The sequence below is a fragment of the Ipomoea nil genome, unplaced genomic scaffold (genome assembly GCF_001879475.1).
Source record: "Ipomoea nil cultivar Tokyo-kokei standard unplaced genomic scaffold, Asagao_1.1 scaffold0188, whole genome shotgun sequence".
Taxonomy (NCBI): domain Eukaryota; kingdom Viridiplantae; phylum Streptophyta; class Magnoliopsida; order Solanales; family Convolvulaceae; genus Ipomoea; species Ipomoea nil.
The window spans coordinates 4,049,896-4,075,020 of NW_017616616.1; the positions used below are offsets into that span (position 1 = coordinate 4,049,896).

A 25,125-nucleotide genomic window follows, 5' to 3' on the forward strand; every position below is an offset into this window, starting at 1 on the left:
CACATTAATGGCTATATGCTCAACAGGGAGGAGATGTTTAGCACCCAGTGACTAGGGATTGTGATACTAGCTATAACTTTTGGACGTGTGTGCTTGATCATACCTTCGACCGAATAAAGCCTTGTGGATTTGTGTGATGTATGTGTAAGAAAATACAAATCAACAAGTTACATTAACAGCTCGCACTTGATTATACACCGCAGTGCAAAAAATCAATAATCCTACCCCACCACTGGAGTTTGACCTTACAACCACCCATTTGGAATGGTAACAGAGGTGTCATCACACTACATGATAGTTGACAGATGAAAACAACTGAAAACTCTGAAACCATTTCAAAATCATCAACCCAAGGTCCCAAATAACAATAATAAGATTAAATATAACGTAACATAAAATAATATAAAATGGGTGCAAATATAATTTAGAGTCTCTTTGCTCAAGCTATATGTGCTTCCTCTGCTCTTCAAATTCATCATAGTTCATCAAAATCATCTTCATCAGTCTCAAGTTCGTCGTTGGGCTGTAATAAAACGTAACATTGAAGCTAAATTAGAATATGATGAAACTAAACGTACAAAGTTTAGAAGAAAAAAGAGGGAGGGGAAAAATATATGCAGTTGAGTAAGAGAAAGGGAGAGAGACCTAGCTACCTGTATTGTTTCCTTCTCAATCACAACCATATCATCGTTTTCACAGTCATACTGCTCAGCTTGGATTTGGTTGGCTGAATTCACCGCAGAAGGAAGGCATCGTGTTAATTTGATTGACTTCAATTTACAAATGTCTGCAAATCTGTCTGGGATCTCTCTCAACCGAAAGCAATTGCCAAGGAGTAAGCGCTCAAGATTCGGGAAATTTATATCACTGGCTTTCCAATGCTTGAGATCAGTTGAAAATATTTCAAAATAAATTAAGCTTTGGAATACATCCTCCTCTGATAATTCCCACTCCTTGCCTATGCTGGAAACTAATAACCTGAGCACCTCTAGCCTAGGTAACTGGCAAAGAACATTAATTCCCTTCCACTCAAAATTCATACACTTAAATGACAACTCCACAAGCCCTTTCAAGCCACCAATTTGGTTATTCATTGAAATCATTTGAGGAGTGTTAGAATCCCATACATTGCCATTAATATACAGTCCCCTAAGCTGCGGTAAATAGACAAGGTTGTCAATGCACTCATTGCAACATCTTCTTTCACCTGTAATTACCACCTCCTTAAGGTCCGGAGTTCTTAGAAAGAAATCTATTGTGCAATCACAAGGCTTCAACGCCAGTTTGGAAGGACGACTTTGAGAATCGTGTTGCTGGCCAAACTTCTTCAACTTGTTCCTTCCATCATCCGCATAAACATCAAGTGTTTGAAGATTCCAAGCCTTTAATAGTTTTATGATTCTAAAATCTCTAACTACCTCAGGTAAGTATCTCAAATGGACGAGATCCACAATCTTCTTGCACATGCTAGCATCACTAAAGTAGAATACTCTCAATAGATTGAAACTTTTCAAATGTAAAGATTTCACCTCCGAAAAACAGAAAATGGACCGACATGTAGTGATAGAAGAATTAGAAGCAGAATGTAATAATGTACAGGTGTCCTCATCAAAATCTGTTGATTGGATGCTTAGCCAACGGAAACCTTTTACACAGAAATTGAAACCATTTCCGGCTACCACATGTAGAAGATTCTCTTTTTGAGCTTGTCTTACACAAAATGCATGCTGTAAACCATGCATCTTAAAGGCCTTAATTTTTCTTCCACAATAACTTCGCTTGCTTTCGAAAATCAAGTTTCTATCCAAAAGTTCTCGTACCCATCTTTCAGCCACTTCATCAAGGCTCTGGTTCCTAAACTCCTTTATAAGTCCTTCAATGGCCCATAATCTTACAAGATCTTTAACATAGAACACTTTACCTTCCGGAAAAACTCCCAAATATAAAAAACAAGCTTTCAAGTTATATGGCAAGTGATTGTAATCCAATGAGAATATTTCTGAGCATGCTTTAGCAATTGTAGTCATAGCAATATTCTCCCACTCACCTGGGTCCACGTTGAATTTGGAAAGAGAGCAAACTACACTTGCTACAATAACAACTGCCAGAGGTAGTCCTTTGCACTTATCAACAATTGGTCTCACAATAGTCTGAAGGTTAGCATGACGTGATGTTCCCGCCTTCTGACAAAATAGATCCCAACTCTCGCTTTCATTTAACGGGTGCATTTGATGAAAGAAGTTATTTTTGCATCCGGCATAATAAGCCACCTTTGCAATACGAGTAGTCAATAATACTCGACTACCATTTGCATCATCTGGAAAGTATCTATTGATTGCATCCCATGCCTCTATGCTCCACACATCGTCAATCACAATTAAGTACCTATTATTACAACAGTATGTGTAAATTTATGTGTTAGGGTAGTCCGGGTAGATAAGGATTATGAGATAGACTTATAGATCAGAGTTTGTATATATATTATTTAATCTATACAAAGAATCTTAGTGAGCCATTGTTACATATGAGATCAGAGACGATTATATCAGAACCAAGTACCTTACACCCTTCAACCATCGGTAGAGTTCGAATGATAGATGCTCATCATCCTCATCATGAGTGCTGCTATCTGCATAGCAAATTGAATTAAGAAGACCAAGAAGCATCTGTCTCTTGTTATGATGCGGTGATGCAACAACCCAGGCTAGCTTGTCAAAATAATGGGCAATTGACCGATCTTCATAAATTCTTCTTGCTAACATTGTCTTACCAATGCCTCCCATACCGCAAATCGAAATAATTTCGCGCCGTGATGAATGTCCGAATAGCATCTCCTTTATAATCTCAAACTCGTTGTCTCTACCGACCCTTTCTGAAGCAGGTTGGGAAGAATCAGCTTCAGATATTGGTAGAACATCAAGGCTTCCTTGCAGCATGTACTCCTTGATTTTCACCAACTCTTCCTTGACGGCATCAATGTCTTCTATTGCTTGTTGCAGAATAAGACCAAGTTTGAAAGAAGGAGTAGAAGATTTTTGGGCATCAGTATCCCCATCTTCTGGTGCTCCAATTCCAAATTCCTCTTCTGTTTCATGAAGATGTGCAATTTGGAATTCGATTTCATCTTCCACTCTGAAAGCTACATCTCTCAGCTTTGTTTCCAACTTTTTTATTGCTTTAACGCCATCCACTCTGTTCTCATCAAAGAGTTCCATCAGAAATCCAAGCTTTTTGAGGAGAGATTGGACCAAGTCTTTGTTGAAAGGGGTGAGGAGTTCCATTTCTTGTAGAATTGGACGAGGCAGAGGTTGCAAGAACTCAAGCTCTAGTGTCTTCATAAGAGAAAGTACAGCCACACAAGCAGCCATTCTGATCTCCTCTCTGTTTTGAATTGTTTGGGTGTAATATTTGAGTGAAGGTTAGTTGAAGGAAGATAAGTGCAATATCAAATGCCACTGATCTGATGATAGATGCCAATAATTCAAAGCCGACAGCTTTTTTTACTTTTAGCTTTCCAACTCAAAAGATTCCACTACACAAGCCGTTTTTTTTTTTTTTTTTTTTTTTTTTTGTTTTTTGTGTGTGTGTGTGGGGTGTGGGGTTGTGGTGGTGGGGGGGGGGGGGGGGGGGGGGTTAGTCTCATTTTGCATGCTGCATTCCCTCTCTTTGATTCTGTAAATTGACCTTTTTATTCTATGTTTAATGTTACCAAAACCAATATGAGTGCAATTTTAATTAAACTACAATTTGCTCTTGACACTGGGTGCAATAACTCCAAGCAGGCAAAAGATCAGTTTTTTTATCTTCAGAATTGCAAGAGCTCAAGCTCAATTGCAAGATCTGTGTGATGTATGTGTAAGAAAATACAAATCAACAAGTTACATTAACAGCTCGCACTTCGATTATACACAATGATCCTACCCCATCACTGGAGTTCGACCTTACAATCACCCATTTAGAGTGATAACAGAGGTGCCATCACACTACATGATAGTTGGCAGATGAAAACAACTAAAACTCTGAAAGCATTTCAAAATCATAAAATGGGTGCAAATATAATTTAGTCTCTTTGCTCAAGCTATATGTGCTTCCTCTGCTCTTCAAATTCATCATAGTTCATCAAAATCATCTTCATCATCCTCAAGTTCTTCGTTGGGCTGTCATAAAACGTAACGTTGAAGCTAAATTAGAATATGATGAAACTGAACGTACTAAGTTTAGAAGAAAAAAGAGGGAGGGGAAAAGTATATGCAATTGAGTAAGAGAAAGGGAGAGAGACCTGTATTGTATTTTCTTCAATGACGATCATATCATCGTTTCCACTGTCTCTTTGATCAGTCTCAATTTGCTTGGCTGAATCAACTACAGAAGTAAGACATCCCTTCAATTCGATCAACTTCAAATTTGGAATTTCTGCAAAGTCGGGTGGGATCTCTTCTAATTTCTTACATTGATAAAGGAGTAGGCGCTCGAGTTTTGGGAAATGATGACTACCAGCTTCCCATATCTTGAGATCAATTGAATTAATTCCCAAATAGATTAACAGGCTGAATACCTCATCCTCCAGTAGTTCCCACTCTTCGCCTACACAGGCAAAGAAGAACAACTTGAGCACCTTGAGCTTAGGCAAACTGCTAAGAATATTAATTCCCTTCCACTCAAAGTTGGTATTCCGAAGGGTCAACTTCTCAAGATTTGACAAAAGAGCAATGTGGTTATTAATAGGAATCATATCCAGACTCATATAATGCTCTTCTTCATAAGCATTAATATTCAGTCGCTCAAGCTGCTTCAAATGGGCAAGGTTTTCAATGCAATCATTGCATTTACTTCTATCACCACTAATTCGTACCTTCTTTAGGTTTGGAACATTTCTAAAGAATTCCTTTGTGCAATGGTTAGGCTTCATCCAACAAATGCTCTGCAGGTTTTGATGAACAAATTTGGGAGGATTATGTCCACAAATAGAGAAACAGCTAAAATACTGCAGTTGTGGAAATTCCAAATAGCTCTTTTTGTCATCCGCACGGATATAAAGTGTTTGAAGATTCCAAGCCCGGGACAACTTTGAAATTTTGAACTGTCCAACTGCAGGAGGTAGGTATCTCAAATGCACGGGATCCACAATCTCCCTACACATGCTTCCACTAGCAAAGTGAAGTACTCTCAATAACTTGAAAACTTTCAAGTTTAGAGTTGTGGTTTCAGAAAGGGGATAGAATGGAAAATAGAAGATAGATCGGCAATTTTTCAAAGAAGGATATATTACAAGGGTGTTGGGATCTTCGGATTGGATGCTTACCCATCGGAAACCTTCCTGATCAGGAGAACTGGAACCATGTTGTTCAAGGACAGTATACAAAAGCTTCTCTTTTTGAGCTTCTTGGACACAAAAAGCATGCAATACATCATGCATTGTAAATGCCTTAACCTTTTTCCCACAACAACTTCGCTTGCTTTCTAGAATTAGGCTTCTATCAAGAAGTTCTTGTATGTGCTCGTCAACTAGCACGTCCAAGCTCTCATCACCCTTTAATGCATTCACAAGCCCTTCAGCAGCCCATAACTTTGCTATATCATTGGTGTTGATTTCATAATCTTCTGGAAAAACTCCCAAATATAGAAAGCAAGCTTTTAAGGTGGGAGACAAGTGATTGTAACTGAATGAGAGTATTGTTGAGCATTCGTCATCAATAATTGTTGCAAATGAGTTTAGAGATTCTGCAATATCCTTCCACTGATCCTCTGTGTTGAGTTTGGAAAGTAAACCTGCAACCATAACTATTGCCAAAGGTAATCCATCGCATTTCTCAACAATTTGTTTACCAATCATCTCAAATTTATCATCACCAAATTTGTATGCCTTTTTACGAAACAGCTCCCAACTCTCACTTTGATTTAAGAAGCTCATTTTATGATAAAACGACTCTTTGTTAGAGCAAGTAGAGCTAGCCACCTCTTCAAGGCGAGTAGTTATTAATACTCGACTACCACATCCATCATGAGGAAAGCAACTTTGGACATCATTCCATGCCCAATTACTCCAAACATCATCAATCACAACCAAGTACCTGTATGTTATACGAGTAGAGTTATGCGTCAATTATGAGTAGCTAGGTCCATCGGTAAGACTATAAGTTAGAGTTAGGTTATTTCTAAACTATTATTGAGTTCTAGTTCTAGTATAATATATTCCATAGATATATTAATTTAATTAACAATATGGTCCTGTTTGGTAAATAGTTAGCCTATCAGTCAATTTTGGTTTATTTGACCACTATTAATTGTTTGGTTAATTAGTTTTTTGTAACTCCAAAATGCTAAAATTCAAAAAACTACTCAAAGCAACTTTTTCAATTAGCTTTTTTAGAATAGAAATTATACCAAATAGCTATCAGCTAATAACTAATTTACCAAACACATTTCTACAATCGGCTAATGTTATCAAATAGTTATACATCTAATTAACTCAATCAGTTAACAACTAACGGCTAACGACCAGGGCATAAATATGTAAAGGATGTTCATGGTGAGCCATTTTTATACACAACAGGGTCCTATCAATAATATATAGATGGATATGATATTACCTTTGCTTCTTCAAACGTTGGTAGAGCTTTGACTCAAGGTCCTCATAGGAGCTTTCTGAATAGCCCGTTGAATTAAGAAGAGCTAGGAGCATTTGTTTCTTATTATGATGTTGGGATGCAACACACCATGCTTGCGTGTCAAAGTGCGATGCAATCTCCCGATCTCTATAAAGTTTTCTTGCTAATGTTGTCTTACCAATGCCTCCCATGCCTTTAATCAAGACTACTTCTCGATTTGTTGATGAATGTCGGATTAGCATCTCCTTTATAATCTCAAACTCCTTGTCTTTACCGACCATTTTGTTGTCGGAGTCTGATGATGCAGGAGGTTGGGAAGAATCTGCAGCCTTTCTTCCTCGCAGCAGCTTGTCCTCGTTCTTGATTTTCACCCACCCTTCCTTGATGCCGTCAATTTCTTCTACTGCTTCTTGCAGAATGAGACGAAGCTTGGAAGAAGGACAAGAAGATTCCCTCTGTGCTGTTCCTGCAGATTCCTCAATTTCTTCTACTGTATCATCATCATCATAAAGATGTGCAATTTGGAATTCGATTTCATCTTCAACTCTGAAAGCCACATCTCTGAGTTCTGTTTCCAACTCTTTTATTGCTTCAACACCATCTATTATGTTCTCATCAAAGAGTTCCATCAGAAATCTAAGGCTTTGGTGGAGAGATTGGATCAAGTGTTTGTTGAAAGGGGTGAGGAGTTCCATTTCTTGTAGGATTGGACGAGGGAGAGGTTGCAAGAACTCAAGCTCTAGTGTCCTCATAAGAGAAAGTAGAGCCACACAAGCAGCCATTCTTGTCCCTCTCTTGCTCTGATCTGTGCAGGTGTATGTAGGTGGAAAGAAAATGAGTGAGTGAGAAAGTTGTAAGTTTTTTGGAGCTAGGTTAGCAGAAGGAAGATGAAGATGAACTGGAATTGGAATTGGTTAATGCCACTAATCTGATGAGCCCAAAACTGTTTCAACGTTGTCAAAAGATTCCATATATGTCTCTCTCCAACTAGTTGCATTATTTAATAATAGATAGTATACAATATTTGTAATATATATAATATTTTAAGCTCATGATTAAACTAATACATATATATATATATATATATATATATATATATATATATATAATCACAAATGCGTCTTAGCTTGTTGAAAATTAAATAAATATTGTAGTTGTTGGAGACTTGGAGAGTCGTTTTAGTGGAGGCCGGCCGGCCATATGTATCTTTCATTAAAGTATTTACATTATGAAAAATAAAGGAATAAGGGTCAAATAGGCCACTGAACTACACGAAAAATATTAATGAACCTATACGACCTAAAACCTCTATCTCTCTCTAGCTACGACTAGGGTTTCGGCTTTCTCTCTAGGGTAAACCTAGGGTTTTTTGACGCTTTCCGGTGTGCTTTCTACGACGGTTCACGTCATTTCACTACTGGAAATTATGAAATTTCCGACCACCTGAAAGTAATTTTAAATCAAGTTGATACTAAAAAGTGGTCGGAAATAGCAACAAAGGTTTTTCCGGATACCAAAAGTGGTCGGAACAAGACTTTCGACTTATTTAAGATCAATTTCAGATGGTCGGAAATTTCATAATTTCTAGTAGTGTTTTTTCGAGCGAGTCGCGACAGCGACGAGGCAGTGTGAGCAGTAAGGTATGGCGGAGGCGGGCAACGAGGTTGAACGCCTAACGGAGAGGTGGGGCGACCTAGATTTGGAGGACGAGCACGACGAGTTTGTGCCGGAGGGGGAGGGTGTTGGCGAGCTTCATGACGACGACGAGGAGACGTGGGCGGTCATCGGCCATTTTCTGACAACTAAGTTGGTCAAGTTGGAATTCATGAAGCAGGTCATGGCGTCCGTATGGCAACCGGTGAGAGGTGTACAGGTTACGGAGATCCAACCGGGGCTGTTTTTGTTTGTCTTTTATCATAGGACAGACATTGATTATGTCTTGGATGGGGGTCCTTGGGGTTTCGAGAATAATACCTTGGTCTGCAGGGAGGTGGTGGCTGAAGCCGTGCCTGGGGAGATGGAATTGAGCTCGGTTGATATGTGGGTTCAGTTACATGGTTTGCCTATGGGGTATACGTCGGACACGGTGCTTGAACAGGCTGGAAACTTCATAGGCACGTTTGTGAAGCATGATGAGAGGTTTACAGGAGCCCCATGGCTAACGTTCTATCGGGTCTGGGTGTCTATTGCGGTTGGCAAACCGTTAAGGCGTGGCATGAAGTTGGTAAAGCGGGATAAGACGGTGTGCTGGCCGGATAACCTTTCGGTATGAACGGTTACACAAACACTGTTCGTTTTGTGGCATGATGGGCCACGTCCATATGTTTTGCCTGAAGGCACGGGAGAGACCGACACCAATCGAGATGCATCCCTTTGCGGGGTTGCGGGCTGGGGGTAATCGGGGTGCGCCGAGGGCGGTGGGGGAGAATTGGCTAGTGCCGATAATTTAAAGTTTACCAAAATTGTCTCCCCCTAATATGTTGACTTTAATTAATATGAATGATGTGTAGTTTTTAGTGTGTTTTGTCATCTCAGATCAATAGTGGACCAAAAAGGGTGTTAAGCTAAGTGATGATATGCTAATCAACCACAAGTGTCAACTTTCTCGAGCTAGTTTTAAGCAATTTTCAATTTCTCTGACACTGGGTGCAATAATTCCAAGCAAAAGATCAGTTTTTTTATCTTCAAGAATTGCAAAAACTCAAGCTTAATTGTACTCGTAAGTGAATTTCCAGAAAAATCTCCAAAATTTGTGTGATGTATATGTAAGAAAATACAAATCAACAAGTTACATTAACAGCTCGCACTTTGATTCTTCACAACAGTGCAAAACATTGTGGTACAAGGAATGGTTAACACTTCATACCAACATTATATGTGTCATTATGTCTCAAAAAGTTCAAGTTTAGAAGACAGTTTGCAGCCTTGGGCAGTTCTAACTTCTAACTGGTCTCAAGGTGGCTTGGCAAATGGCCTTTTTCCAATATTATTATTCAGAGTGACTCCGTCAATGTGGTCAAGCAAATAAATGACCCTCTTTTTAACGTTAAAGGGGTGGAACTTTCAACAATATTATTTTTTAGTGTAAAGCGTGGATCAAAAAGGATTGAAATGTTAAGTGCATTTACGTTTTACGGAAACAGAATCAGGTTGCGGATTGGTTAGCGAAAAATTATGGCTTAGATCACGAGCTGACTCTTTTGATTTTGAATGCCAAGCTCGAGGAGTTAGTCCATAGGGATTATGTTGGGGTTCTTTCTGTCCGTGGTGACTGATTTATTTTTGTTTCTTGGGTTCCACCCTTCCTTTGTTGTTCTTCATTCCTTTCAGTTTTTGATCTTCAGAATTGCAAGAGGTTAAGCTCAATTGTTTTCATAAGTAAATTTTCAGCAAAATCCATCCCCAAGATTTATGTGATGTATGTGTAAGAAAATAAAAATCAAGGGAAAATTGTAAAAAAAATGCCTATCTATAATATGTCAATTATCAATGTCACTCTTGAATTATGAGTGGTGTAAATGTTGCCCCTCAATTATCAAAATGGTGCACATATAGCCCCTCCCGTAATGGACCGTTAGTGTACACTGTTGTCGGGGTAAATATGTAATTTTGTTGTTTTTTCCTTTTTCTTTTTTATATTTTCCCTTTGTCGCTCTGCCTCGTCTTGTTCATGCTGGAAGAAGACGAACCAAGGTCCGAGCTTGGTGTTGCCGTAGCTGCCGTTCACGCTGGAAACAGAGAATGTCACTGGACATTTTTCCGCTGTCCATCGCTTGTACTTCGAATCGAGGGAGGGTCTCGCCGGAGCTCATCCGTCGCCGCCGCTACTGGACGCCACCAATCGAGTCCACCTCCATCGTGAACTATTGTTTGTTGAGGCCGAGAAAGAAAAAGGAAAAAACAAAGGAAAAAAAAAGAGGAAAAAACAACAAAATTACATATTTACCCCGATTTAACGGGTACACTAATGGTCCGTTACGGGAGGGGTTATATGTGCACCGTTTTGATAATTGAGGGGCAATATTTACACCATTCATAATTCATGGATAACATTGATAATTGGCATATTATAGAAGGACATTTTTTACAATTTTCCCTAAAAATCAACAAGTTATAAAAATCAACAAGTTACATTAACAGCTCGCACTTGGATGCATACAGCTTTGGGGCCTAACTTGTTGCAAAAATGACTTGACATTATCTTTGTTGAATTGCGATGTCCTGCACAAGATCACAATGATATGATGCATAATTTCATAAGTCATTCTTGCTTAACTAGCTACCAACTACATATGGTTTTCAAAAAAGCTACCAACTACATATATATGTTCCTAAGTTTCCTCGAAAATCTTAGCACAAAGAATTATCGGAACACCTTTATTTCCTGGCTAAATAAATCTTACTAATATGGCACAAACAATTTGTGTTTAACCATAAGATCATAAGAGAGACAAAAAGTATAGGCAAATGCATATGCACTGGTTTATTTTAATTTATGCTTCCAAGTATTAAATTAAAACACAATATTTTTTTTGAGTACTGCGACTCCAATTTGAAAGAATCGATTCATTTCATGCCACTTGATCACAAGGTCATTGGCAAATTAAAACACAATATAATATATGAAGTTTCATTAATTAATAAGCAGCTTTAGCATCTTCTTTGCTCTAGCTCTCCTCTGCATCATCTTCATCAGAACTAAGCTGTCATGAATGAATGAAAACAAATTAGGATATAATGAAACTATATCATGAAGTTATATTTATATTAGAGAAAAATTAAAGGAGTTGAGCTGAGAGTGAAATAAAAAGCAATTGAGAAGGAGAAATGGATAGAGAGAGACCTGTATTGTTTCCTTCTCAATGACAACCAGAATATCGTTTCCATAGATACACTGCTCATCTTTGATTTGGTTGGCTGAATTCACCGCAGAAGGAAGGCATCGTGTTAATTCGATTGACTTCAATGTCCATATCTCTGCAAAGCTGTATGGGATCTCTCTCAACCGAAAGCAATTGCGAAGGAGTAGGCGCTCAAGAATCGGGAAATGGTCAGCAGTAGCTTCCCAATGCTCGATATCAGTTGAAAATATTTCAAAATAAATTAAGCTAATGAATGCACCATCCTCTGGTAATTCCCACTCCTTGCCTATGCTGGAAAATAATAACCTGAGCACCTCTAGCCTAGGCAACTGGCAAAGAACATTAATTCCCTTCCACTCAAAATTCATACACTTAAATGACAACTCCACAACCCCTTTCAACCGACCAATTTGGTTATTAATTGAAATCCTTTGTGGAGTCCTATAATCCCATACATTGCCATTAATATACAGTCCCCTAAGCTGGGGTAAATAGACAAGGGTGTCAATGCACTCATTGCAACATCTTCTTTCACCTGTAATTACCACCTCCTCAAGGTACGGACTTCTTAGAAAGAATTCTATTGTGCAATCACAAGGCTTCAACTTCAGTTTGGAAGAAATTTGAGAATCCTGTTGCTGTCGGAACTTCTTCAAGTTGTTCCTTCCATCATCAAGTGTTTGAAGATTCCAAGCCTTTAATAGTTTTATGATTCTAAAATCTCTAACTACCTGAGGTAAGTATCTCAAATGGACGAGATCCACAATCTTCTTGCACATGCTAGCATCACTAAAGTAGAATACTCTCAATAGATTGAAACTTTTCAAATGTAAAGATTTTGCTTCCGAAAAACAGAAAATGGACCGACATGTAATAGAAGAAGCAGAATGTAATAATGTACGAGTGTCGTCATCAAAATCTGTTGATTGGATGCTTAGCCAACGGAAACCTTTTACACAGAAATTGAAACCATTTCCATCTACCACATGTAGAAGATTCTCTTTTTGAGCTTGTCTTATACAAAATGCATGCTGTAAACCATGCATCTTAAAGGCCTTAATTTTTCTTCCACAATAACTTTGCATGCTTTCAAGAATCAAGTTTCTATCCAAAAGTTCTTGTACCCAACTTTCAGCCACTTCATCAAGGCTCTGGTTCTCAAACTCCTTTATAAGTCCTTCAATGGCCCATAATCTTACAAGATCTTTAATATAGAACACTTTACCTTCCGGAAAAACTCCCAAATATAAAAAACAAGCTTTCAAGTTATATGACAAGAGATTGTAATCCAATGAGAATATTCTTGAGCATGCTTCAGAAATTTTAGTCATAGCAATATTCTCCCACTCACTTGGGTCCACGTTGAAATTGGAAACTACACTTGCTGCGATAACAACAGCCAAAGGTAGTCCTTTGCACTTATCAACAATTGGTCTTGCAATAGTCTCAAAGTTAGCAAGGCGTGATGTGCCCGCCTTCTGACAAAATAGATCCCAACTCTCGCTTTGATCTAAGAAGTGCATTTGATGAATGGAGTCACGGTTGGAACTAACATAACAAGCCACCTTTTTAAAGCGAGTAGTCAATAATACTCAACTACCATGTTTATCATCTGGAAAGCATCTATTGATTGTATCCCATGCCTTCATGCTCCACACATCATCAATCACAATTAAGTACCTATTATTACAGTATGTGTAAATTTATGTGTTAGGGTAGATAAAGATTCACTGCTGAAAATTATGGAATTTCGACCACCTGAAAGTGATCTTAAATCAAGTCGAAAGTCTTGTTTCGACCACTTTTGATATTCGGAAAAACCTTTGTTGCTATTTCTGATCACTTTTTGCTTTCGACTTGATTTAAGATCACTTTCAGGTGTTCGGAAATTCCATAATTTCTAGCAGTGATTATGAGATAGACTTATAGAGTTATAGATCAGAGTTTGTATATATTATTTAATCAATACAAAGAATCTTAGTGATGAGTCATTGTTACGTATGAGATTAGAGACGATTCCTATCACAGCCAAGTACCTTTGATGCTTCATACTTTGGTAGAGTCGTAATGCTAGATCATCATCACGAGGGCTGCTATTTACATAGCCATTTGAATTAAGAAGACCAAGAAGCATTTGTTTCAATTCTTATTGTCTGGTGAAAAAAGACCAAGTCTAGAACCCGGTGATGGCTAAGAAATTGTTGGGCTGAGGCTGGTAGGGTCAAGTCCAATACCCAATGTCTAGAATGGCTATTTATAAAGAAATAAGGTTGTGTTTCACTACTAGCTATAGCTTTGACGTGAGTGGTAAGTGTATCCTAAAAATAACATTTAAAATTGGTTAATGCTAGCCGGGAGGAGATGTTTAGCACCCAGTGACTGGGGATTGTGATAATAGCTATAACTTTTGGACGTGTGTTCTTGATCATACCTTCGACCGAATAAAGCCTTGTGGAGTTTGTTGGAAACTTTGCCCTCATCCCAACTCCTGCTGCGTTCTGCTAAAATATCACTGCTGCTATTATTCGTATAGACCAATGAGTTAAGAAGACAAAGAAGCATCTGTCTCACGTTATGATGCTGTGATGCAACAACCCAGGCTCGCACGTCAAAATGGGCAATTGACTTATCTTCATAAATTCTTCTTGCTAACATGTCTTACCAAAGCCTCCCATACCGCTAATTGAAACAATTCTGAGACGCGATGAACGTTTGATTAGCATCTCCTTTATAATCTCAAACTCTTTGTCTCTACCGACCATTTCTGAAGCAGGTTGGGAAGAATCAGCTTCAGATATTGGTAGAACATCAGGGGTTCCTTGCAACTTGTACTCGTTCTTGATTTTCACCAACTCTTCCTTGACGGCATCAATGTCTTCCATTCCTTGTTGGAGAATAAGACCAAGTTTGAAACAAGGAGTATCAGTATCCCCAGCTTCTGGTGTTCCAATTCCAAATTCCTCTTCTGTTTCATGAAGATGTGCAATTTGGAATTCGATTTCATCTTCCACTCTGAAAGCTACATCTCTCAGCTTTGTTTCCAACTCTTTGATTGCTTCAACACCAATATCCATTCTACTCTCATCGAATAATTCCATCAGAGATCCAAGCTTCTTGTGTAGAGATAGGACCAAGTGTTTGTTGCAAGGGATGAGTTGGTTTTGTTGTAGAAATGGACGAGGGAGAGGTTGCAAGAACTCAAGCTCAAGTGTCCTCATAAGAGAAACTACAACCACGCAAGCCATTCTTCTCTCTCTGTGTAGGTGTAATGGAAAGGAGAGTTGTTTTGTGAGTTTGTTGGAGTGAAGGTTAGCAGAAGGAAGATGAAGATGAATGATATCAACTGGAATTAGGTAATATAATAATATTTTGGTTAATGTTAAGTTTTTAATTGCTTACACGCTGTTTTTAGCCCATGAAAACCTTCAAATCATTTGTTTATTTGCACAGTTCACTATGACAGTTTTGGAGTTTTGAGGACATACTTTTTTACTTCGTACCTGCTCTTATTATTTTGCTTTGATTCCCCTCAACAACATTATATTGTTCATTCATTCTGAAATTTTAATTCATAGATTCTGGAATTTTAGTTTATAGATTCTGAATTTTTAGTTCATTGATTCTGAATTTTTAGTTCATTCATTCTGAAATTTTAGTTCATAGATTTTAGAATATTAGTTCAAATTATGCACAATATAATATTGTTGCTGGGAATCAAAACTGATTTTTTTTTTTTGAAGTAGACGCGCGTTTTTAATAAAACGCCGTCGTTTTTGCATCCGTATGCACCATGCATGGTGCATACGGATGCACAACATAATTTGCCACTTTTAAGGTGTACAACAAGAAGGAAAAAAAAAAAAAAAAGTTGGGCCAGCTTGCTTTAAGGGCCGTCCATATTGAAAACTCTATATATTTGTAGTATTAAAATTCAAAGATTAAGAATTGATAATGATGACAACACCATATTTTAAGGTGCAATAATCGCAAGAGAGTAATATTTTAATTGCAAGTCGACATTTTTAAATTGTAAATATAAGTAGTTTTTGTAGGAGATTCCGGTGACCTCTGCAATTTGCACTACTAAACACATTATCAGTATTGTTAATAAATTTAGTTTTTTAAGTTAATAATTATAGCAATATATAGTGACAAATGGTTCGTTGTTGGGAAGATAAAAGTGAAATTGGATATTGGATTGAAAAGAAATTATCGAGTGGTCGGAAATTCCGACAACCTTTCCAACCGTACATACCTTCGCCGAAAAAATGAGAAAATGTCGCTTTTTACGACCATTTTTTTGATTGGTCAAAAAAGTGGTCGGAAATTCACTAGTTTCCAGCAGTGAACTAAAGGATCACTATTGTGTTGAATAAATGTACCATTGTTATACAATGCATTAAGGTTAGTCACCTCGTATTATGAATTTTGGTTCAAAAATTATGTCTTTAATTAATAAATTATGTGTTTATAAAATAAATTAATAACGCATAATATATATATTAATTGTCGGCACATTACTTTTCTCCAGCAATAATTGAAATATTTTAATTGCAAGTTGGGAGGCACCATTTTTAATTGAATTGCAACTTTCAATATTTTATTTTATGCTGCACATTTTGGTCGATAATGAAAACTTTATTTATATGCTATTAAATATATAAGCCGGCAATTCTCTACAAGACCGTATGCTCTTTATTTTATTTTAGCTTTTGTTTATTGAAGCCAGCTGGATCCAAAAGCTCACCACCATTATTTTAATGTGCATATTGGATTAAAATTATCTTATAACTCTAGCTAGCAAAAAAATTATATAAAAAAGTAAATTAACATAGATTTCATATAGCTGATTGGCTCAAATCGACTTATTATCAAGTCAATTACTCGACTAAATGAATTTGATATGTTAACTTTCAAGAATTGACCCCAAAAAAACAGATGTTATATTAGGGGTTACATTGTAGGTAGAGGTCGGTGTTATTCAGATTATTCAAATTAACACTCGAAATTTCAAGTGAGTTTTAAATTTCGGATGAATCTGAATATATAATTATGGATCAAACATTTTAAATTATAGTGTATTTAAATATGAATTCGATTGCTATGCAACTAATGCAAGTAGGAAATAAATAAAGTTGTGCATTATATTCACTATTAGTTATTATAACTTTTGACGTATTGGTAAACAATTGATCTTGACATTTTCTTAGTGTTTTGTGCTATTTGATGTTTGGTGGCATATAAAAAAATACAAGGAATAAGGGTCAAATATGCCACTCAACGATACACTACATTGCAATTGGGCCATCAAACTAAAAAAAATATAATTGGATCCCTAAACTACGCAAATACATTCAATTCAATCTAAAATGACTTGTTTTACTGGCTGACGTGGCGGTTATTTAATTTAAAAATATTTTTTAAATAATTTTAATTAAAATAATTATTAAAAAAAAAAGGGCCACTGATTCGTCTCTGGCTGTCTCCATGGCCAAGGAGACAACTAGAGACAAAGCCAACCCCTTCGTCTCCGGCTGTCTCCATTGCTAGGTAGAGACGCTACGCCCTTCGTCTCCGCTGGAGACGAGCCAGACAGAGACTAAGGGTTTTTTTTTTTTTTTTGGTTAAGGTTCTCCCCATAAGATTTTTAACATAAACGGAATTTTTATTTTTATTTATTTTTTTTTGGTTTAAGGTTTCAGTAGCTTTCTGCAACATGTCGTAGCACTAATTCCAATTCAAATTATTACAGTATTAAATGTTTAAATTCAAAGAATAAGGTTAGCTTCTTGTTGATGGAGAACATATTAAATGGTTGGCCAAGCAAGACTTTCCAGCAATATGTTGACTTTAATTAATATGAATGATGTGTAGTTTTTAGTGTGTTTTGTCATCTCAGATCAATAGTGGACCAAAAGGGTGTTAAGCTAAGTGATGATAAGCTAATCAACCACAAGTGCCAACTTTCTCGAGCTAGTTTTAAGCAATTTTCAATTTCTCTGACACATTCCAAGCAAAAGATCAATTTTTTATCTTCAAAAATTGCAAAAACTCAAGCTTAATTGTACTCGTAAGTGAATTTCCAGCAAAATCCCCAAGATTTGTGTGATGTATATGTAAGAAAATACAAATCAACAAGTTACATTAACAGCTCGCACTTTGATTCTGCACAACAGTGCAAAACATTGTGGTACAAGGAATGGTTAACACTTCATACCAACATTATATGTGTCATTATGTCTCAAAAAGTTCAAGTTTAGAAGACAGTTTGCAGCCTTGGGCAGTTCTAACTGGTCTCAAGGTGGCTTGGCAAATGGCCTTTTCCAATATTATTATTCAGAGCGACTCTGTCAATGTGGTAAAGTAAATAAATGACCCTCTAGCTTTTTGACGTTAAAGGGATGGAACTTTTAACAATATTATTTTTGAGTGTAAAGCATGGATAAAAAAGGACTGAAATGTTAAGTGCATTTACGTTTTACGAAAACAGAATCAAGTTGCAGACTGGTTAGCGAAAAATTATGGCTTAGATCACGAGCTGGCTCTTTTGTTTTTTTTTTTGTTTGAATGCCAAGCTCGAGGAGTTAGTCCAAAGGAATTATGTTGGGGTTCTTTCTGTCCGTGGTGACTGATTTATTATTGTTTCTTGGGTTCCACCCTCCCTTGATTTATTATTGTTTCTTGGGTTCCACCCTCCCTTTGTTGTAAAAAAAAAAAAAAATTAACCATATTCTATTACTCATTCCTAGCTACTAGCAGCCTAAAACAAGCCAACAACTTGAAGCCTTTTTCTTTCATCTTCCAGCACAGCACAAAAAATGAGCAGCATTCTGCAAATTTGGCCCACTCCAAATCTGCAGCAATCTGTGTCTTGTGTATTCAATATTTGCAGCCCAAGATGTTGCATATTTTGGTTAGATCACAAGATGTCCTAATTATAGGAGACACCTCTAAACACGTATAAACTAATCCTTGTTTGCAATGTATTCAATATTTGCAGCTGAAGATCCTGTGAACTAGAACTCATTTCAAATATCAAAAACGCCCATAACAGTTGAATAAAACACAGCAAAAGCCATATGCTGTTCAACCCACATCTTTTGGGTGCAACCATGTAGACAGTTGCCCAAAGCTAGTATTTTTTATTGAAGCAAATGATAGCCACGATGACAAATTGACAATTTTAAATAGAATACCATGCATCTAAGAAGTCTTGAAAGTTTGTGAATACTAAAAATACAATATAATAACAAGTAAACTAAGTATGAATATAGATAGAAGATTGAAGTATTATTGCATTGCATATCCCTGATGATTCAAGAACTAACCACTGCATGGAATGAGAAGATATATGCTTTCTTCTTAGCTAGCTAGCTTGTTAACACTCATCATCAACTCCAATGCATCAAAAAACATATTTTAATTTGCAAATCTAAGCAGAGTATTTTCTGGCAGACTAATGATAGAGAGAAAGTAAATTTGTTGTTTCCTGGCAATTAAATAAAAGGAGACTTCTTCAATTTTCTATACCAAAATCATTAGATTTTCATTATATAGTTAAATAAACCTTAATCAAATTTTGTTCGGAGAAATATAGAGACCAAAAAGTAGATCACGTACTTCTCCTACCGCCACAGTGATGATGTGTGGAGTGAAGCCACTTCCAGCAGAACAAGACATCCATCCACCTAATAAAATTAATCAAAGTTTGTTGTTAATAAGCCTTAACACTTGAGAATCATAAAACATATCCGTTCTATTATCGATGGTTGTTATGAAACATGCACCACGAATGATGTTAGTGATGAGGAAGAACTGGTCATACTGGTTGCTTAAATGCGGTGCCAAAAGCTAATCAATTTAGAGTATTACCAAGATCGAGAAGCTAGCCAGTTGTTGCTTTCGCTCAACTGAACTGTTCCCTAGCTTGTACCAAAGATCACCTGATTGTCACAACACCCAAATTAGCAAAGTTATTAGCTTCAATATGAATGAAGATATCATGCAGAATATGAATTGTTGAAGCATTAAAAACTGGCAGTTACGTTGTATAGGTTAACTTGAAACCTACTCATTTATTAGATTGTTAGCAGTTATCCACATCTGACTCTTCTTCACTTGGGCTTTCCTCAGATCCCACAACCTGTCATGAGTAACAGAATTTAATCAAATTTGCTTGGCACGAGTTGAAAAAAATTGCAATTAAGATAGAGAAAGGGTGACATACATCTAATGTTTCTATCTCAATAGCAACCATATCATAGTTTCCAAACTCATGTTGCTCATCTTGAACTTTCTTGGCTGATTTCACAGCAGAAGGAAGACATTCGCGTAATTTGAATGACTTCAATGTTGAAATTTCAGCAAAGTCAATTGGGATCTCTCTCAATCTATGGCACATAAAAAGATATAGGTGCTCAAGTTTTGGGAAATTATGCCCACTAGCTTTCCAATGCTTGAGATCACAACCACAGATAACTAAAGCAATTAACTGGCAAAATATCACTTCCTCTTGTATTTCCCATTCTTTGCCTACGCATGACTCCGGTTCTAAGTTGAGCACCTCTAGCCTAGGCAACTTGCTAAGAACATTAATTTCCTCCCACTGAAATCCCATACCATATATTATCAACTCCCTAAGGTTTTTCAAGAGAACAATATCATTATTTATTGGAGTATGTGTTCCAAGCCGACTTGAAAGGTAAAGTTCCTCGAGCTGCTCTAAATAGGCTAAGTTTGCAATGCAAGCAATAATCTCTCTGCCTTCACCGTGAATACGTACCTTCTTCAAGCATGGAATATTGGTAATGTATTCTTTTGAGCAATCAGCCGCTCTTATCCCATAAAGTTCTTGAACAAAATTGGGAGGATTTCCATCAAAATACTCACAGCAACAAATAAAGTGTAATTGTGGAAACTTCGAATACTTCCCTCCTTCATCAAATCTGTATGATACTCTTCCATAAAGACTACTAAGTGTTTGAAGATTCCAAGACCTTAACAATTCAACACTCTCTCTACGTCTTGACTTTAGGAATCTCTGAGCCCTGGACAGTTCTATATCATTTCCAACACTTAGGAATCTCAAATGGACAGTATTAACATTATTTTTTAGTCTGGCACGTGTATCATAGCTGCATAAGAGTACTCTCAGTAGATTGCTATTTCTAAAATCTACAAATGATTCCCACATCAAAAAACAGAAGACTGATCTATAGCTTTTCAAGGTATAATGTTGTATTGTAAACATGTTAAAATCTTCATATTGGATGCTTACCCAGCGGAAACCTTTCTGAGGAAAATAACAACTATTTTCACTCTCGACAACATGCAAAAGTTTCTCGTTTTGAGCTTCTTTCACACAAAAGACATGCAATAAATCATGCATCCTAAAACTCTGAATTTTTCTTCCACAAAGGCTTTTCTCGATTAAAATTATTAGGTTTCTATCCATAAGATCCTGTATGTACCTGTTAGCCACTGCATCAACGCTTTCATTCTCAAATGCCTTAACGAGTCCTTCAGCAAGCCATAGCCTTGCAAGATCCACAGCTCCGATCTCGTGATCTTCTGGAAAAACTCCCAAGTATAAGAAACAAGCTTTCAAGTTGTGGGGCAAATGATTGTAACTCAATGAGAGTATTCTCGAACATTCTTCATCATCTAGAGCAGTTAGAGAAGAAGAACTTAGAGCATTCGCAGTATTCTTCCAGTCATCTAGAGCGTTGAGCTTGGAAAAAAGGCCTGCAACCACAATAATTGCCAAAGGCAGTCCTTTGCATTTTTCAACTACCAGTCTCCCAATCGTCTCAAATTCAGGACCGCGAGATTTACATGCCTTTTCATTAAATAGTTTCCAACTCTCACTTTGTTCTAGCAATTGCATTTGATGAGAAAAGTCATTTTGGGTGCAGATATGATTAGCCACCTCAGCAAGGCGAGTAGTCAACAATACTCGACTACCATATCCATCATCGGGAAAGCAAGTTTTGAGAGCATCCCATGCCTCTACACTCCATACATCATCCATCACAACCAAGTACCTTTGATGCTTCAAACTTTGATAGAGTTTTAATGCTAGGTCCTCATCACTGCTGCTGCCTGCATTATTGTCATTGAAACCAAGAAGGCCTAAGAGCATTTGTCTCTTATTGTGATGTTGTGATGCGACAGTCCATGCTCGCTTATCAAAGTGGGAAGTGATTGATGGATGTTCATAAATTTTCTTTGCTAATGTTGTCTTACCAATACCTCCCATGCCTTTAATTGAGACAACTTGTCGCTGCTTAGATGGATGTTGGATTAGCTTCTCCTTTATAATCTCGAACTCATCCAGTTTTCCAACCATTATTTCCATGGAGTGTGAAGCAGTGTGGGAAGAATCAGGCATGGTGATACCTCCTTGATGAGTAGGTATTGGTAAAACATGAAGGGAGGCAGGCTGCTTTGTTCCTGCTTGTAGATGACGTTTGATAAGCTGGTACTCCTCCTTGGCTTTCCCCAACTCTTCAGTGATGGCATCAATGTCTTGTTCAGCTTGATGCAAAATACGACGGAATTTGAGGCAAGGATGAGATTTTCCCCTTAGCGGATGCAAAATTTGATGAAGCCTCTGGCAATGATGAGTACTTGTCTGCTGAATGTTAAGGCTTTGGCAATGATGAGTGCTTTTCTCACCCTGTGAAATGTGATTTTTCGGTGGCTGAAATGTCTGATCCACAAATCTGTCAAAAATATCAAAAATTCCTCGAAAAATTCTGTTTTCCTCTTCTTCGAGTTGAATTTCATCCTCATAAAGATGTAGTACTTGGAGTTCAATTTCATCCTCAATCCTGGAAGCTACATCTCTGAGCTTCGTTTCCAACTCTTTTATTGCTTCAACACCATCCATTCTATTCTCATCGAATTGATCCATCAGCACTCCAAGCTTGTTGTGGAGAGATAGGACCAAGTCTTTGTTGCAGGGGATGAGTTGGTTTTGTTGTAGAATTGGACGAGGCAGAGGTTGCAAGAACTCAAGCTCAAGTGTCCTCATAAGAGAAAGTACAACTACACAAGCCATTCTTCTCAATCTGTATTGGTGGTAGGTGTAATGTAAATGAGAGAGTTTTTTTTTTTTTCTTTATGAGCTTGTTTGAGAGCGAGGGAAGGTTTGCAGAAGCAAGTGAAGCAAGATGATGAATGGAAGGAATATGATATGAAGTAGAATTGGGTATTGCCACTCATCTGATGGGTGCAATAATTCCTATCCATGCCGACACCTTTTTTAACCTTTAGCTTTCCAACTCTATAGATTCTTTTACTTTTCTCCAACTCAACTGGTGCAATAATTCAAGAGCTTGGGGCCACTGTTTTTTGTTTTTTCCACTGATCAAAGATCCAATAGATTCTTGACTGGGTTAGAGTCTCACTTTGCATGAAGCCGATATCAGTGCAAATAAATTAGTTTTCTAGTGCAACTGGACCAGGCTTAGATTGCAAGATCAGAGCCCAAGCTGTATTGTCCCAATCGTTATGCGTTGGACCCGTGTCCAGCATGCTTGCTGGACACGGGTAACAATGGCACTGTTATCTCCTTTTTTTTTTTTCTTTTTTTTTTTTTTTTTTTTAATTTCAGACCGCTTCATTGTAAGAGTAAATGTTCATAATTTTATTACTATATGTTAATAACTATACATTCATAACTCCATAATTGTACGTTCATAACTCTATAACTGTACATTCATAACTCCATAACTGTACATTCATAACTCCATAACTGTACATTCATAATTTTCGAAGCTCTATGTTCACAATTTTAGAGCTCTATGTTCATAATTTTATCACTATATGTTCATAATTGTAAGTTCATAATGTTAGAGCTCTTTATTCATAATTCGATCAATAACTGTACATTCATAATTTCATACTGTAGATTCATAATCTCATAACTGTAGATTCATAACTCCATAACTGTAGATTCATAACTCTATAACTGTACATTCATAACTCCATAACTGTACATTCATAATCTTCGAAGCTCTATATTCACAATTTTAAAGCTCCATGGTCATAATTTTATCACTATATATGTTCATAATTGTAAGTTCATAATGTTAGAGCTCTGTGTTCATAATTTCATAATTGCATAACTGTATATTCATAACGGCATAACTGTACATTCATAACGGCATAACTGTACATTCATAATCCAAAAAAAAAAAAATAACGCCGTTAACGGCAAAACGCGCGCGATTTTTTTTTTTATAAACTAAATGACGCGTTTTTTTTTAAAAACGACATCGTTTTGGGCCCGTGTCCACAATTCAATGTGGACACGGGTTCAGGGCATAATTTGCCGTATTGTCCGGCAAATTATATTATGCACCGCGCGTCTTTTTTTTTTTAAATGAAAATTAACAGTGTTTATTTCCGCCGTTTCGCACCCTTTTGCAAAAAGTAACTCTGTTATTCAGTGTCATTTTGTATACACTGCAGTTTCAGTTGAACACAACTACAGTTTCATTTCGATATAACTATAGTTTCATTCGATATTTATAGACTCAAATATGTGAAAATGTTATTTAATTTTATTTTATATACACTATAGTTTCATTAAAACACAACTACATGATCATTTTGATATAATTACAGCTTCATTGTACAATATACACTCAAATATGTGAAATGTTATTCAGTTTCAGTTTATATACACTGCAGTTTCATTTCACTATAACTACAGTATCATTTTGATATAACTGCAGTGTCGGTTTGGATATACTGTAATGTCAGTTGGTGTTTAATATACCAAACAAACGGACTCCGTTAACTCTAACGGCGGGCCGTTTCTTTACTTAAAAGAAACGGCGTCGTTTTTTACCGCGGTGCACACCGCGGTCTATAATATAACGACTGGTATTGTCCTCACAACAATAGTTACTGCTACACAAGCCATCCCCTCTCTTTGCTTCTGTAATTCTCACTTTTTTCTGTGTTTAATGTTCCTCTGAAGATCACCAGAACCAATATGAGTGCAAATTTCAATTTTCTCTGCCACTGGGTGCAATAATTCCAAGCCAAACATCAACTTTTTTATCTTTAAGAATTGCAAGAGCTCTAGCTCAATTCTTCTCATAAGTGAAGTGAATTTAAAGCAACAAAATCCCCAAGATTTGTATGATGTATGTGTACAAGTCCACCAACTGAGTTAAGTAAAACTGAGTGCAATAATCCCATGCTGACAACATTTTTAACTTTTAGCCTTTTAAGTCAAAACATTCAATTAATCAAGAATACTACTACTATATATATATATATATATATATATATATATATATATATATATATATAAATAACATCTTTCAATTGAATTTGCTTTTTATTTTTTATTTTTTTAATGAGATAAATCCAAACATATTGCATTACGATATTTTTAACAAGTTTCGAACACTTACACTCTAACGCTGGTAGCGCGATTTGAGTTCATGTAGAGACCATGTGAGATATTACTTGGTGTGATGTATAATTAATGGGATACAATATAATTCTTTAAAGAGTTTAAAACTCCACCTACTCAATTAGGTGAAATAGGGTGCAACACCATTATTACATTTTAGTGTTCCTATCACTTTCTCCAACTTGGTGCCATAATAATCCAAGATAGGGGCTCCAGTGTT

The 25,125-nt window shown here is 36.8% G+C and overlaps 2 protein-coding genes across 7 annotated transcripts in view; both read right to left on the reverse strand.

Moving 5' to 3' along the window:
- Positions 1–25,125, reverse strand: part of LOC109184356 (disease resistance protein RPP13-like) — a 106,169-nt gene that overhangs the window by 26,926 nt on the left and 54,118 nt on the right. The window contains exons 3-5 of one of the 6 annotated variants that reach the window (XM_019334374.1): positions 21,215–21,995; positions 4,280–5,769; positions 336–523 (exon numbers count right to left, since the gene is read on the reverse strand). The exons of 2 other annotated variants lie outside the window; for them this stretch is intronic. In XM_019334374.1, the coding sequence (XP_019189919.1) occupies positions 476–523; positions 4,280–5,769; positions 21,215–21,995 (2,319 nt within the window). In that variant the 3' untranslated portion in view covers positions 336–475. Of the gene's footprint in view, positions 1–335; positions 524–3,890; positions 4,158–4,279; positions 5,770–19,503; positions 19,614–19,697; positions 21,996–25,125 lie in introns of those variants that run through there. 3 more of the 6 variants (XM_019334368.1, XR_002054755.1, XM_019334362.1) reach the window with 3 other exon arrangements.
- LOC109184612 overlaps positions 12,901–25,125 on the reverse strand; it is a 32,249-nt gene continuing 20,024 nt past the window's right edge. The window contains exons 2-3 of the mRNA XM_019334637.1: positions 13,902–14,813; positions 12,901–13,150 (exon numbers count right to left, since the gene is read on the reverse strand). Coding sequence (XP_019190182.1) covers positions 14,119–14,715 — 597 coding nt within the window. The 5' untranslated portion in view covers positions 14,716–14,813 and the 3' untranslated portion in view covers positions 12,901–13,150; positions 13,902–14,118. The remainder of the gene's footprint in view (positions 13,151–13,901; positions 14,814–25,125) is intronic.